A 13,986-nucleotide genomic window follows, 5' to 3' on the forward strand; every position below is an offset into this window, starting at 1 on the left:
TTCTCAAAGCTGGGAGCGGGGAGCCAGGAGAGCGTGGCTTTATTCAGCACCGTGGACAGGGCTCCTGGAGTTCTCAGGACCCTGGACAGAGAGGCTGGTCACGCCTGCGGAGGGAACAACCCTTACTTGAGAGCGGACCAAGAGAGACCAAACCACTAAATTCCTTTTTCCCTCTCTTCAGCCAGACCTCAGTCACCTGCTCCTGAATCTTAAGAATAGAGATACAGGGAGTGAATATATTTTAAAGGCCCTAATACCGAGGGGAGATAAGACTTAGGTGGGGAGGATTATATAAACAAAAATGGCTTTGGCTGATGTACTTGGAAGAACTCTTGGAAGAACGAAATTAAGGTTCTCAACTGGGAGTGGGACATTACTAATGATATTTGTTTAATGATATGTATTTTTTAGGCTGAGTAGTGAAGGGCCACATTTGTCCTCTTTATCACCCAAAGTCCTACCCCCTATCCCGTACACTCAAGTTTTCGTCTTTTGGAGAGCACTCTCCATGTAGGAAAGAGAGGAAAAAAATCTCTCCACAACCCCTTTCCCTCCCCTCTTTCCTTTCCCTACCCCCACTCATTCCCTTTCTCTCTTAAATATACACGTGGGCGGGCGGGCGCGCGCGCGCACGCACACACAGACACACACACACGCTCAGGGTGAGAAGCGCGAGAGGTTCTACACACTTGGTGGAGAAGACTGAATTCAGAGCAAGCGGATGCCCCCGAAAGCAGGCTCTGTCTCTTTAAATGGGTTGTAGCAGTGGGGGAGGGGAACTGGCCGGAGCTGGCATTGTCCAGTTTGAACTGAGCACCGGAAGTGAAGGGGCAGGGCCAGGGCCGTGCACTGAGCCCCCGGCCATTGTCCATCTCCGACCAGGGCACTAGCCACCCCCCCTGGCCAACCCTCTTTATCTCCCAGAAGGGGAGCTACCTCTTCAAGTAAGGAGATCGTCTACTCCAGTTCCCCCACCAACCCCACCATGGGGAGGGAAGCGCACTTTAGGATGGGACTCTGAAAGAAGGAAGGTCTGGCTACCCAAGAGTGTCCGGAGGACTGGAAGAAATGCCTCCACCCACCTACCCACTTCGTCCCTCTCCCAGCAACGGATAGGGATGGGATTGGGATAGGAACAGGATGAGGGCAGCTGGAGGAGAGAGGAACACACTTCAAGCCTCTTAGGTTTCCTTCTGCTCTCCCAGGAAGCACCACGTGGAGTCAATTTTAGACACAGATTTGGAAGGAAAAAAGGAAGGATTTTTTACACAGAATCAATCAGGAGCACTTTGAGAGATCTAAAAAACAGTCGGAAACTCAGGGAGGGAGAGACATTCAGTCAGAGACAGCGTCTTGAGAGGCAGCGCCTTGGTCAGGACTGGAGATCAGCCCGGCTGGGTCTCCAGCCACCCCCCCACTTTTCCCCATCCCAGGCTTCCTAGTGTCCTGAACTCCAGGTCTATCTAAGCACACGGGGGTGGGGGGTGAGAGCGGGTCAGCTCCAAGCAGCCGGGTCAGCTCGGAGGCCTGAAGGGGAAGGGAGGGGGAGGGGCGCTCAAGAGCTGGGGGAGGGGGAGGGCTCATCCATTTCTCCCTTGACAGGTGGTTTGAGTCTCTGATTGGCCAGCGCTGCCAGGCTCACACCTCCCTCCCCCAACTCTCTGGAATGTATAATTATCTGCGCGGGGGGCGGGGGTGGTGTGTGAGTGTGTGTGGGAGCAGTCACATGGTTTTAAAACTACCCCCCCCACAAGCCCCCCACCTGTATGCTGCTTTGGGGACCCCCACTAAGTCCTTAAAGTACAGGATCCCAAATTCCAGGGTCCTCAAGACTTCTAGGGCTGACGGCTCTCATCTCCAGATGTGTGTGTGGGGAGGGGGTGTCAAACCTCAAGGTTCTGAGAAGGGACACCCCAGAGGTGTCAGAGACCACAGCGATGGGGGAGGGCCGGAGCTGGAGCCAGAAGGAAAGGGAGGGGAAAGAAGAGGGAGGGGAGGGGAGGGGAGGGGGCTGCCCGCGGGGGGTTGGGTCATTGTCTTTTAGAATTTGGGAGCCTTTGAAAAGCCGTGGGCCCTCCCACCGCTATTGTGCTGGGGAAGATGTAGCAGCCTCTTCTCCGAGCCACCCCTTTGCCTCCGGACTTCTCTGGGGCCAGCAGCCACCCGACCAGGGGCCCGGGGCCGCGGGCTCAGCCGACTACCATGGGCTCTGTGTCAAACCAGCAGTTCGCAGGTTCGAGCTCGGGACTTACTGGGGACACCTTAGGCTTCAGGGGCGCCCAGGATCCACATAAAAGGGAGGTTGGGAAATGTCCCCCAGCCTGGCCGAAGGACCCTAAGTCTGTGCGGCCTCCTGCTTCAGGGGCCATTTCTGGAGCAAGGAACCCTGGTGTCCCAGCGGCGTGCACGCCGAGGCTACGGGGGCGGGCGGCCAGAAGAGGAGGGGCCTGTCCGGCCAGCTATCCCCGGGCAACATGTTGTGGGAAGAGGAGCAAAACTTTCGGGGCAACACTGGCTTCAGTGGAAGCTTGGGGAGCGCGGGAGGCGGCCAGGACAGGTCTTTCCTCGCCAGCTTCTTGGTAGCTACAGCCACCTGGGTGCACACCCGTGGGCTGGACACTCGGGTCTCCCTGCTGGGTCTCGAGAGGGCCCTCCCGATTCCGTGGCCCCCCCAGTTGAGCGCCCTCCCAACCTCCAGGTGGCTGCGCCAAGGCGCCGGAGGAGGCGCCGGAGGACGCCGCCCGGGCGGCCGAGGAGCCGCAGCTGCTGCACGGTGCCGGCATCTGTAAGTGGTTCAACGTGCGCATGGGGTTCGGCTTCCTGTCCATGACCGCCCGCGCCGGGGTCGCGCTTGACCCCCCAGTGGATGTCTTTGTGCACCAGGTGAGACCGATTCTGGCAACTTTGCCGGGGGAAGGGGATGTTGGCGCTCATATTCAAGGTTGGGCGGACGGACTCGGCTGTTGGATTGAGGGAAACCGTGGGATCTCATTGTGCGCTGGCACCCCAGTTCTGAGTCCCCATTAATTCCAACGGGATGGGGGGCGGGCAGAGCCGATTATCAGCACGCCCACCCCCTTCCCGGAACCCCTCTGGCTTACCACGTGTCTGTTACCTCTTTCCCCTGGGAAGGGGGCAGGGGGCAGGGAGGTGACCCCATGTGGCAGAAACTAAGGTTGTATTGTGCTTGCCGGTGGGGGGAGGGCCAGCAGGCCGGCCAGGGAAGCACATGCCGGTTCTGAGCAGGGCCCTGAGCGCCCAGCGTCTTTCACTAACATGTGAATGGAGCTCCCTGGCGGGAGAGAGGCAGGCGAACCACTCTAGGATCAAACAGGGGTAAAGCTGAAAAGTCAGCTAGTTTCCAGCACCCAGGTGGTCCCTCAAAACTAAAGCCCTGAGGCCCGAGTGAGTTTGGCAGATCCTTGAAGAATCTGTTTGGGGGCCTGAAACCTCTTCAGAGTACCCGCCTCTGGCACACAGTTCGCCTACTGGGCTTTTGCCGTCCACTTCTTCCAGGAAGGAAAACCTAAGGAGCCCAGGCCTTAGACTCCTGGTCCAGGCTGGGAAGGAGTTAGGTCACAACCCCAAGTTCTCAGTTAAAGCAAGGCAGCCCAGTGGGGGTGAAATTCAGTGTCGCAGGGCAGGGGGTGGAGGGAGGCTAGCCTCTGGACCTATTCTCTGCTTGGCATTTATGGCCCCAGACAGCCATTGATTGCTGTCCTAACATTCCGGCCTCAAACAAGGAGCCAGAGACTTCAGGTTTCCCTCCTCCCTGGCTTCCTCTTCCTCTCACCCTCTCCTAAATATCTTAGAAGTGTCCCAGAGGTCCTGGGACACCAGCCACCCATAACAACCACATAAAGGAAGTTGCTGCTGGTGTCCCTTCCACCTTTGGAGGTTTCATGTTGGACCTGGGAAGGAGAAATTGATGATCTCAGGTCCAGTAGGTTGACACCCAGGCCGGGCAGGGAGGGGTTACTTCGGGGAGGTTGGCTTTAGGAGCTGAGGGGGAGGGGAAAGGAGGATGTGGGGATTAAGGGTTGGAGCCTGAGGGATGGTATTCTGGAGGGGGAGGGGTGAAGAAGGGAGATCCTGGGTGGACTGGTCCGAGGCAGTGGGGAAGTCTCCCGAGCATGGCCTTCAATGAGGACACAGAGTGGGGGGAAACAAGGGAGATATGGGATGCAGGGAGGCACTTAATGTTGGGTACCTTGGAGTCACTGGACTACTCGAACATCTGCTGGGAGGGTATACAGCAGGATGCTTAGCCACCTCCTTGCTGTGTCCTCGACCTCCCCCCCAGTCTTAACGCCCCCCCCCCCATCAGACAACTAGTTCTGGCTAGTGGCTTTGCCCCCCTCCCTGTCTCATTTACATATGTGAATGATAACCCTCAGGAAGTAATTGTGGGAGAATGCAGGGAATTGGCCTCTTTAGATCTATTAAATCACTTTATTACAGGAACCAGCTTTGAATGGCCCTCCTCAGCGGGGTAGCCAGCTCTCCCACTCTTCCATTTATCTGATCACAAAGAGATTAAAATCTCTTGGTCTGGAGATGGACTGGACAGCTTCCCCAACTTTGGGAGGCTTGGAGTAAAAGAGACCCCAAATTTTCTTGCCTCCCTTCCAAAGGCTGCTGAATAGGATCTGGGAGGAATGTAGCCCCTCATCATCTGGGTTTCCTTGGTGATATCCAAATCCCAAGGAAGGTGTTCCCGAACAAATGAATCTGTGCCTCAGTCCACTTAACCTTAGGATCAAAAGCAAGTGGAAAATATTGGATGGCATAGAGGAAAGCAGGGACCTTCAGGTTTTGGGGAGGGGAGCCTGCGCCATGCTCCTTCAGATGGGTTAGCTGGGAGATAACCTGGACTTGGGGATCTTGGAATGTCCAAGGACATTCCACAGTGGAATAAGTTATCAAGAGGGAGTGGGGCTGGGATAAGGACTCGAGAATTTTAGTCCCCTAACACCCTCCACGAAACAGTCCTAGAAGGACAATGACTGGAAGTTCCCTGAGCCTATGGAGCAAGCGCCGGAGCTTGGGGTGATCTCAAAACTCTATGGTAGCGGTTAGACTGGTGATTACAATCCCTGCACTTGAGGAATGTGAAATATCTCTTGGGGGCTCTACTGGAGAAGAATTAAGTAGATGAAGGATGATCCCTAAAAATTTTTCTAGGGAAGGAAAATGTTCCCAGTGTGTGCATGGGGGGTAAGGCACTCTCTTCAGCAAGAAAACCTCCCCTCTGGCTGCTGGTGGTGGGTACCTCGGAGCCTGATGTGGTGAGAAGGATAATTGTCCTAAGATAAACATCTGCCTGGAGGGAGGATCGGGAAGCCCCTTTCTAAGAAAAGAGGAAGAAGGGGGGAAAGCAATTTAACATTTTCCTTTCCAAGGCTGGGCTTATTTGGTTCCCGACACACTCTTCTTTCTCAAATGCATTATGCACCCCCAGCAGTGGATAAGTAGGAAAGAAAACTTGCCCTTCCCCTTAAAGGGGAAAAAAAGAAAAAGGTGAAGAGATTTCTCTAAACAATCCTTTTATTCAGACACAGATTTTCAGATCTAGAACTCTCTGCTTGTCCCCAGGGTTAGGTGAGTTTATGAATCCTAATATTGGCAGATGGCCAGCCCTTAAACCGAGGTTTCTCAACCTCAACACTGTTGACATATTCTGAGAAGGATAACTCTTTGTTCAGAGCATCCCTCGGTTGTGACAACCCAAAATGTCTCCAGACATTGCCAAATGCCCCCTGGGAGGCAAAACCCCCCTCAATTGAGAAACGCAGTTCTACAGGGAACGGAGGTGCAAGAAAGCACTAAACTATTTTCCTAAGATTCACTAAGAATTTTGAAATCTTAATAGCCATTTTAAGAGTTTTGGTTTAACTCATGTTTCCTGTGGCTCAACTCCCAAACCCCCAAGACTGGTAGAAATTTGAAAACAAGAAAAGTCCTCCCTGCTTCTACAGCTGCTCAGAACCCAAATATGTTTAAAATGGCTTTCCAGCTAAAATACTGTATTGGAAGGCCTGGAGGCAAAAGAAGATCCCAAATCGGACCGAGGGACCGAGTTTGGGTCAGGAGAAAAAATTTCAATACAGAGAAACTGTGGAAACAGCTGAAGCCACGTGGCTTGCTTTTTCTGAAAAGGATGAGTGGGAGAGAGCGACCTCAGGCAGGATCTGGATTAAGAATCTTCTGGATGGGGTGGGGAGGGGAGAATGTAGAGGGAGCTTTCTTCCCACCTGGTTTATAACCTTGTTGGTGCCTCTGATTACTCACCTCATATCTAGTTAGTGATGTGCTGGTCTTATCTCCTCCTCTGACCTATAAGCTCTTTGAAGAAAGGGACTAGCTGTCTAGTTTCCTAGTATGGACTTGGTGGGCAGAAGGAACTAATATGAAGAAGTAAGGAGTTCCTGAATTGGGAGGACAAGTTTGGGGTCCTGGTCAGTAGAGGTCTTCCTCCAGAGAGAAAGACTGGACATAATAAGGCAGGGAGTGTTACTGTTCTTTCTCTGAACTGATGTCTAGAATAGGGCTGGGCGCTTCATGCAGCATGAACTGGAGTGAATGTCAAAAGTGTTGAGACCCAGATAGGACTCTCTAATTTTTGCTCATGGACTGGAAGCCACAGGTTTGGCGGTCATTTGTTAGTTTTTCATTTTCACCTTAATAGGAAAGAAATGAGACTAAAGTAAGTGAATCATTTTGATTTTCAGAAAGTTGGTAGAGTTTGAGCATTATGGAATCTTCTTGGGTCCTTGTCTTTCTGAAAAGCCATGCTTTCTTGACCGTGGCCCAAGTAAAGGCTGTGCCACCATCCTGAGCAAGTTTTCAATAGAAGAAACTTGGAACCTTTTTAGCTGGTGACACTGCCTTGCCCCGGAAGTGGTTTTTTAGTGACTTTCCCCAGGGCAGGGTTGTTTCTTGAACATTCCTAACCAAACTATCACCGGGTCCTCACCCTACTAGAATTCCCTGTTATATTTGGGGGAAACTGCTCTAGGCAAAACCACCACCCCTCCCTTCTTCCTGCAAGCTGGAGTAACAATTACTATCTATATTAAGTCTGGGGTCAGGAGGTACGGGAGAGGAAGAGAGGATTTTCAGGAACAGTATGAAATTTGTACAGATTCATTTTAAATGATCTCAGCTTGGAGTTAAATTAATTCAGACAGGAAATCAAAGTCCAAGAAGAGTTCGTGGCTTTTGTAAATGGCAGAGAACATAAGAACAATTGGGTTTCTGGCTTTAAAACTCCAGGACCCTTTCTTCTGCACCCTTTGAGTGGGTGGGGACCTGGTGAGAAGTCAGCGCCCTATCCTTGAAAGTTCAGTCCCCTTAACTGCTTCCTGAGGACCGAGGATGCCTGCCCTAAGAAGCTGGGGAGATAAATCTCTGGTTCACAGTTCAAAACCAAGCAACTCTCCTCTCCAGTCTCCCTCCGGCTGCCTTTATGCTGACAGCTGATGAGCAGCACCATCTGGTGGAGAACTCCAGGCAGTAACTGGTAGTCCTGGCTGTGTCTGAGCAGAGGTGACTGGTGGGGGTTGTCTCTGCTGGCAGCCTTTGGTTCCAGACAGATCTCTTTCCTCAACCCTCCCTGACATATCATCAAATAAACTGCTTCTGGTAGAACCGGTTGGTTTCCTAGCCCCTACCAAACCCTACCTTCAGGAATGAAGCCCAGGTAGGACTATGGGGACAATTCGGGACTGAGTCATTTCTTCCATCTGCTTCCTTTACTTCTATGTGGGTATCAGAAAGTTTTAATATCTACATCTAACATGTTTATTTACAAATATGACTTGCATTATACTGCATAGCACTGGCTGTAGGGTCAGGCTGATGGCGATCAGTGCATTGAATTTGGAGAACGCTTTACTTCTCTGCTTCCATGACCAGCTGTAATATGGGGTCATAATGAGGCCTATCTGACAGACTTGATATGAAGGTTCAATGCATTACAACATGTGATGTGCTTAGAGCTCTCCTTAGCCTATAGTAAGCTTAGATGAATATCAGCAGTTTGGGGTGGTGGACAACTTGGTTTATTCCACAAATATTTGTGTATGGCTAGGCACTTGGAACTGAATGGATAGACACTCACTCGACAGTCTGGAGCTGGAATGGGCCTGAGTGATGCAGAAAAACCGGGAATGCAACCTTTGATCGCTGGGACCAAAGCAAGTTTCCCCCAAATTCTGCCTTGCCACTTCTGTAGAAAGGAGCGATGTGACTAAAACCGGGCAGTGTTGGAGCTGGTTATCATGAAGTCTGATCCCCGGCTTTTGCAAATGATTAAAGAACCAGCATGTGTCTGACTTCCACAGAGCAAGTTGTGGGAAACTCGGGTTCCTGTGTGCTTTTCACAACACCATGTTCCCTAAGCTCCTTCGTATCAGCCGCTGCTGAAGCCAGCGGTCGATGCTGGATGGAGTATCTGATACGGGAAAGGGTGGTGGAGGCCGTGGTGAGGTATTGAGGAAGCAGAAGGTCGAAGTATTTAACTGGCCTAAGTCCTTCCCTGCCATCCAAAAAAAGAAAGGTCTCCTTGCAACTGTTTTCTGTCTGATTAAATGCCATCCTCCCCTGCGGAGTGGGCTCCTTGTGGGCTGCCTGCCCTCCTGCCTTGAACAAATTGGGTGAGGAAGATAGGAAGGAAGCCTGCTTCCCCCACCAACCTTGAAAATAATTTACCTGAATAAATGGCCCTCATTCGGGTTCCCGCATAGAGGATTTGACCAAAGGTAACATAGAGGGGTTCCTGTGTCCTTCTATCCCTGGAAGCCTGGGATGGCAGGGCAGGGAGAAGTGAGGATGCCTGCTGGCGGTGACTTTGGCCGACCCAGCAGGCTTGACTGGAAGAAAGGTGTCTCTATCCATTTCTCTCAGTGACCATAACCCCATTATGGAGAGGAAGGAACTGATGAATGTGGGGTAGGGGGGAGTCGGGGGAGCCGGGGAAGCTACAGCCTCTGGAACTCCAGGAATCTGACCACCAGAACCAACCAGTGTCAACTCTTTGTTTCCTGGGGCTGGGCTCTATTGGGGGAGCTCAAGCTTTGCCCCTCCCCCCCCCCCAGGCCTTTTCTTTTTTGGAGGGGATGGGGAGAGGGGCGGGGCCCTGCTTTGTGTGTGGTTGGGGGTGGGGTGGGGGTGGTAACAAGAATTTCAGGCTCCTTTCTGATGCTGGCCCTGTGAGGCCAGCTCAGTGGGGCTGCACGGCGATTACCTATCTGATAAGAGAGGAATTCAAACTATGTGTTGTAGAAAGGGGCAGGGTGGGGGGGGGGTGCAGGGAGCCACCCCTGCAGACCACCAGTCTAAATCTCGACTGGCTGCGGTAAGGTCCCTGCAGGGTTACATTCTTAAATTTGACAGTCTTAAATAAACCTCAAATCCTCCAGTGATGGAGTGGGTGACCTGAGAGGACCAGTCAGTTTCGTATTGCCCCCACTGGTATTCTCTTGTTCTCACAGCGAGCCTAGGAGGTGTAGATGGGTATAAAAACCCATCTGAGTTTCCACAGTTAGCACTAAAAACCCGAGTTAAAATTTTGAGCCTCTTGACACTCCGTTCTCACTGTTACCCTGCCCTGATCCAGTCTGAAGAGGTTGATGATAATTGCCACTCACTGAGGATTTATGTGTGATAGGCTACGTGTTAACTACTCTTCATGCATAAAACCTCATAGGGCCACCATAAAATTAATACTTGCTCCATTTTATAGGTTAGCACAGAAAGGAGGAAACAGGCCTCAGACTCCAAACCCTTGTTCTTAATCACTTATCTGCTGAATCACAGCTGGAACTAGGAGTGTCCCGGCCTCCGAGTCCACTAGGCAAATGGGAGGACCTGGGATTGTACCTCCTGACAACTGGTTTATCCCAGCTGAATAAGAGACCAGGCATATCTGCCTTCAAATCAAGGTCGATTCTGTGCAACAGGAAAGGGGAAAGGGCCCTTCACCTTTCTGCCGTGTTTTTAGTTCCTGCCTTAATGCTCTGCCCCTTGCCTCACATCAGCGTTGGGGGAGGGGAGAGGTCATCACGTCCCCTGGCTGTTCCTGGGGGAATAAAAAGGAAGGGAAAGGATATTCCTATGGTGGAACCGGTGGACAAAAGCTACAGATAATACATGAAATATTTGCTGAGCACATTCCCGATGTTTCCATGCCCACATAATCTTCATTAGAGGCCTAGATGGGTAACTTACTGTTCCCCCCAATTCTCTGAAGGATCTGAGGTCCAGACCTGCATGATTGACTAAGGTCATGCAGCCAAAAATTGGTACAACCAGCATTTTGTGAACTCTACGGTGTGTCTGGCACTCAGCCCTATGCTCTTTTATCCAATTACCTCCATGGAATCTTTGTCTTAAGCAATGCCATCTAAATTAAAACAACAATGTCCACGATTGAGAAAGTGGGGATCCAGGCTGGCTAAAGAGCATGTCTCACCTAAGTCCCAGTTTGAAATATTCCTCCTACCAACCACCACCTGTGTAATATAAGAGTGCTACTTATTCATGTTCCCTCACGTCAAGACTAGGTGCACAGTGATCCCTTTTGCTTCTCTGATCCCTATTTTCTACGACTACACCTTGTTGACATTTGACACACTCTTTGGATATTTTACTCTAATGGAGTAAGCTATAATGAAGTCTATTCTGGGGAGAGGCTGTCACTTCCACTAATGTGTTGCTGTTGATGCATTAAGTGGCAAGGTAGAATGGACTGTGAGCTTTGAATCGGGACCCTGGGTTCTTCTGACCCGTTTATTGCCTCTCAACTAGCTATGTGATAACTCCCTATTTTGGGGAAGGCTGCCAGGCTCTCTGCAAGTGTCGATATTTTTAAATTTTGATATAAACATGTAGTCTATTAATGGGGTTGTTCCAAACACGCTAGATCTTTTTTCCTTCACCGGTATGACCTGGTCATCTTTCCAAGTCAGACAATTCAGATTTACCTCTTGGTTCATTAATTCATCCAAAAATGTATTAGGCATTATATTCTGTGATTCTTTTTTTCTTACTGATTTATAGTAGCTTTTTATAGTTTTATCAGTCTATCTGTCTTGACTTGTACAGGTTGTTCCGTACTTTAACATTTTGATATTTAATTTCTCTGGAATGTAGTTTGCATACAAGTGCTATAAAAGTGTAGAATTCTGGCTTGGTAGCTAAAACAGATAGGTAATTTTCTTGACGGTATTGAACTGTTGCCCTTCCCTGTTGATTTCTCTATATATACTTGAACCTCCTAGTGGGCTTTCCCTTATAAACTTACTGATTCATCAGCTTTGGTCATACTGTCTTTTTCCCTTTAACTTGCCAGTAACATCGTGTCTTAATCATAGGTTACAGGTATCAAGCACCATTATCACTAAATATTTCAGTGTGTGTTTTTAAAACTCAGGTCATTGTCTTTCACAATCTCAGTGCAAAGATCAAAATCTGGGGGGCACCTGGGTGGCTCAGTCGGTTGAGCGTCCGACTTCGGCTCACGTCATGATCTCACGGTTCGTGCATTCCAGCCCCGCGCTGGCTCTGTGCTGACAGCTCAGAGCCTGGAGCCTGCTTTGGATTCTGTGTTTCCCTCTCTCTCTGCCCCTCCCCGCTCACGCGCGCTCTCTTTCTCTCTCTCTCTCTCAAAACAAAAACAAAAATTAAAAAAAAAAAGAGAGAGAGAGAGAGAGAGACAGGGTGTGAGCAGGGGAGGAACAGAGAGAGAAGGAGACACAGAATACGAAGCAGGCTCCAGGCTCTGCGCTGTCAGCACAGACCCCGACGCAGGGCTCGAATCCACGAACTGCGAGATCATGACCTGAGCCAAAGTCAGCCGCTCAGCCTTCTGAGCCACCTATCTTTTTTTTTTTTTTTTTTAACTCTACACCCAGCATGGGGCTTGAACTCACAACTCTGAGATAAGAGTTGCATCCTCCGCTGACCCAGCCAGCCAGGCACCACTATTTGTTGATTTCTCGTAACTGTTACATTTAAGAATTTTCCATCTGTTCTACTTTTGTCTAAATGAGAAGAGCTGCAAAAAAGTTATGGCATCTGTTTATGTAATGATTATTCTTTGTTAATGTAACATGGATTGCTTGTTCTTAATTGTGGTAGCTCTTTGAGTGGATAATTTCTTACTGATAACACGGAAATAGTATCACACTTATACCTTAAAGAACGCGTGTATGCAGTTTTTTGGTGGAAGAATGGAGACTAACATTAAAATCTAACATGTTTCCCTTCCCCAGAGCAAGCTGCACATGGAGGGCTTCCGGAGCCTGAAGGAGGGTGAGGCCGTGGAGTTCACCTTTAAGAAGTCTGCTAAGGGCCTGGAATCTATCCGGGTCACGGGCCCCGGTGGGGTGTTCTGTATTGGGAGCGAGAGGCGGCCCAAAGGGAAGAACATGCAGAAGCGCAGATCAAAGGGAGACAGGTATGGACGGGAAGGTGGCTGGACTAGGGAGAGTTCTCCCAATCTAGCCCCTTTCTTGGGCCAGGATGCCAAAGACACAATGAATGAAGCCTGCAGTCCCTGGCAACGTGTGGGTGTTTGGCGTTTCTGCCTTAGGGTATGGGAGATGAGGAAAGGGCTGTAGGTGAGAAGGGCACTTAATTATTTCAGAAGCAAAGAAGATCACAGATGGGAAAGTATAAGTGATGGGAACAAGATGGTGGATGTACCTGTTGCTTCTTCACTAGGTCTCCAAGTGGCTAGTTTCTTTGGTCTTTGCTCTGTGCTGGAGCAGGTCATATAGTTGCCTGGCTCCTTTAATTTTCTCTCTTTTTAGTGAATGACCGGTACAGTTTCTTAAGCGTATGGTAGTGTCTTCCCTATCTCGTGAATTGCGGTTCCCAGTTGGGGTCCATGACTTCCCGTCCTTGATTATTTCAGAATTTTCAAGTGGACATAAATCTGAAGATCCCATCTAGACAATTACAGATTTGGGAAGAACTTAGAGGTATCTAGTCCTAGTCCTAAGTCTTCCTTTTGTAAGTGAGGAAATTGGTTTCCAGGGAGGAGAGTGAGTATAGTAACTGATCAGAGCCCAGGTGTCCTCACTCAGAGGAAGGCTTCTGCTCTCGCTCCTTTCTCAACTTTACCATCCTGCTTTGTACTAGGTGCTACAACTGTGGAGGTCTAGACCACCATGCCAAGGAATGCAAGCTGCCACCCCAGCCTAAGAAGTGCCACTTCTGCCAGAGCATCAGCCACATGGTGGCCTCGTGTCCACTGAAAGCCCAGCAGGCCCCCAGCTCACAGGGAAAGCCAGCCTACTTTCGGGAGGAAGAAGAAGAAGAGATCCATAGCCCTGCCCTGCTCCCAGAGGCCCAGAATTGAGCTACAGTGGGTGGGGGCTATGCTTTTGTGATCAGGAAGTTTTGAGGAGCAGGCATCAATCGGCAGAGTGGAGAAAGTGGGGACAGGGTGGGTAGGGGGCAGCTGGCGCTGCCATGTGTCTCAGGCCGGGGTCCACAGCATCACCCCCTCTTCCTTCTTGGCAGGGTAGGGGGAAGGGGTGAGGCAAATGAACTCCAACCATGCTCTATCCAAATGCTTGTGAACGTGTTCTGGGGAAAATCTCTCCCCGTGTGCTTTAGCTGAGTCTCCGCCCCCCCAGATCTCCAGCTTCTGAAAGTGGTCTGGATAGGGAAGTTGTTTTCCTTTCAAAGAAGGATATGTAGTAATAATTTTTCCCATGCCAGAATGTAAAGATCAAGCATGAGACCAGATTGATGGGCCCAACCCACGGAGCACTACTTTCTGTGGGAGGGAATCTCTCAAGGGTAAGGCAGGGTTTTTTCCACAACTTGTCCCCTACCCCGCTCTTGGGATAAGATGCTGAGAACTCTCCCGAGCAATGGGTTGTGACCGCAGGCAAAGGGATTGTTGGGGGAACAGCTGCAGACCTGCTGTTCCTAAGCTTACTCTCACCCCATTCTGGGCCGATAGAATTTTAT

At 50.3% G+C, this 13,986-nt stretch overlaps 1 protein-coding gene across 1 annotated transcript; it reads left to right on the forward strand.

Moving 5' to 3' along the window:
• Window positions 1-2,202: 2,202 nt before the first annotated feature.
• On the forward strand, window positions 2,203-13,424 carry LIN28A (lin-28 homolog A). The gene is made up of 4 exons (XM_042997351.1): window positions 2,203-2,233; window positions 2,699-2,883; window positions 12,276-12,460; window positions 13,147-13,424. Exons 1-4 carry the CDS (start codon window positions 2,203-2,205, stop codon window positions 13,364-13,366), a joined length of 621 nt encoding a protein of 206 aa, XP_042853285.1. The 3' UTR covers window positions 13,367-13,424.
• Window positions 13,425-13,986: the final 562 nt, after the last annotated feature.

Source organism: Panthera tigris, chromosome C1 (assembly GCF_018350195.1).
Source record: "Panthera tigris isolate Pti1 chromosome C1, P.tigris_Pti1_mat1.1, whole genome shotgun sequence".
Taxonomy (NCBI): Eukaryota; Metazoa; Chordata; class Mammalia; order Carnivora; family Felidae; genus Panthera; species Panthera tigris.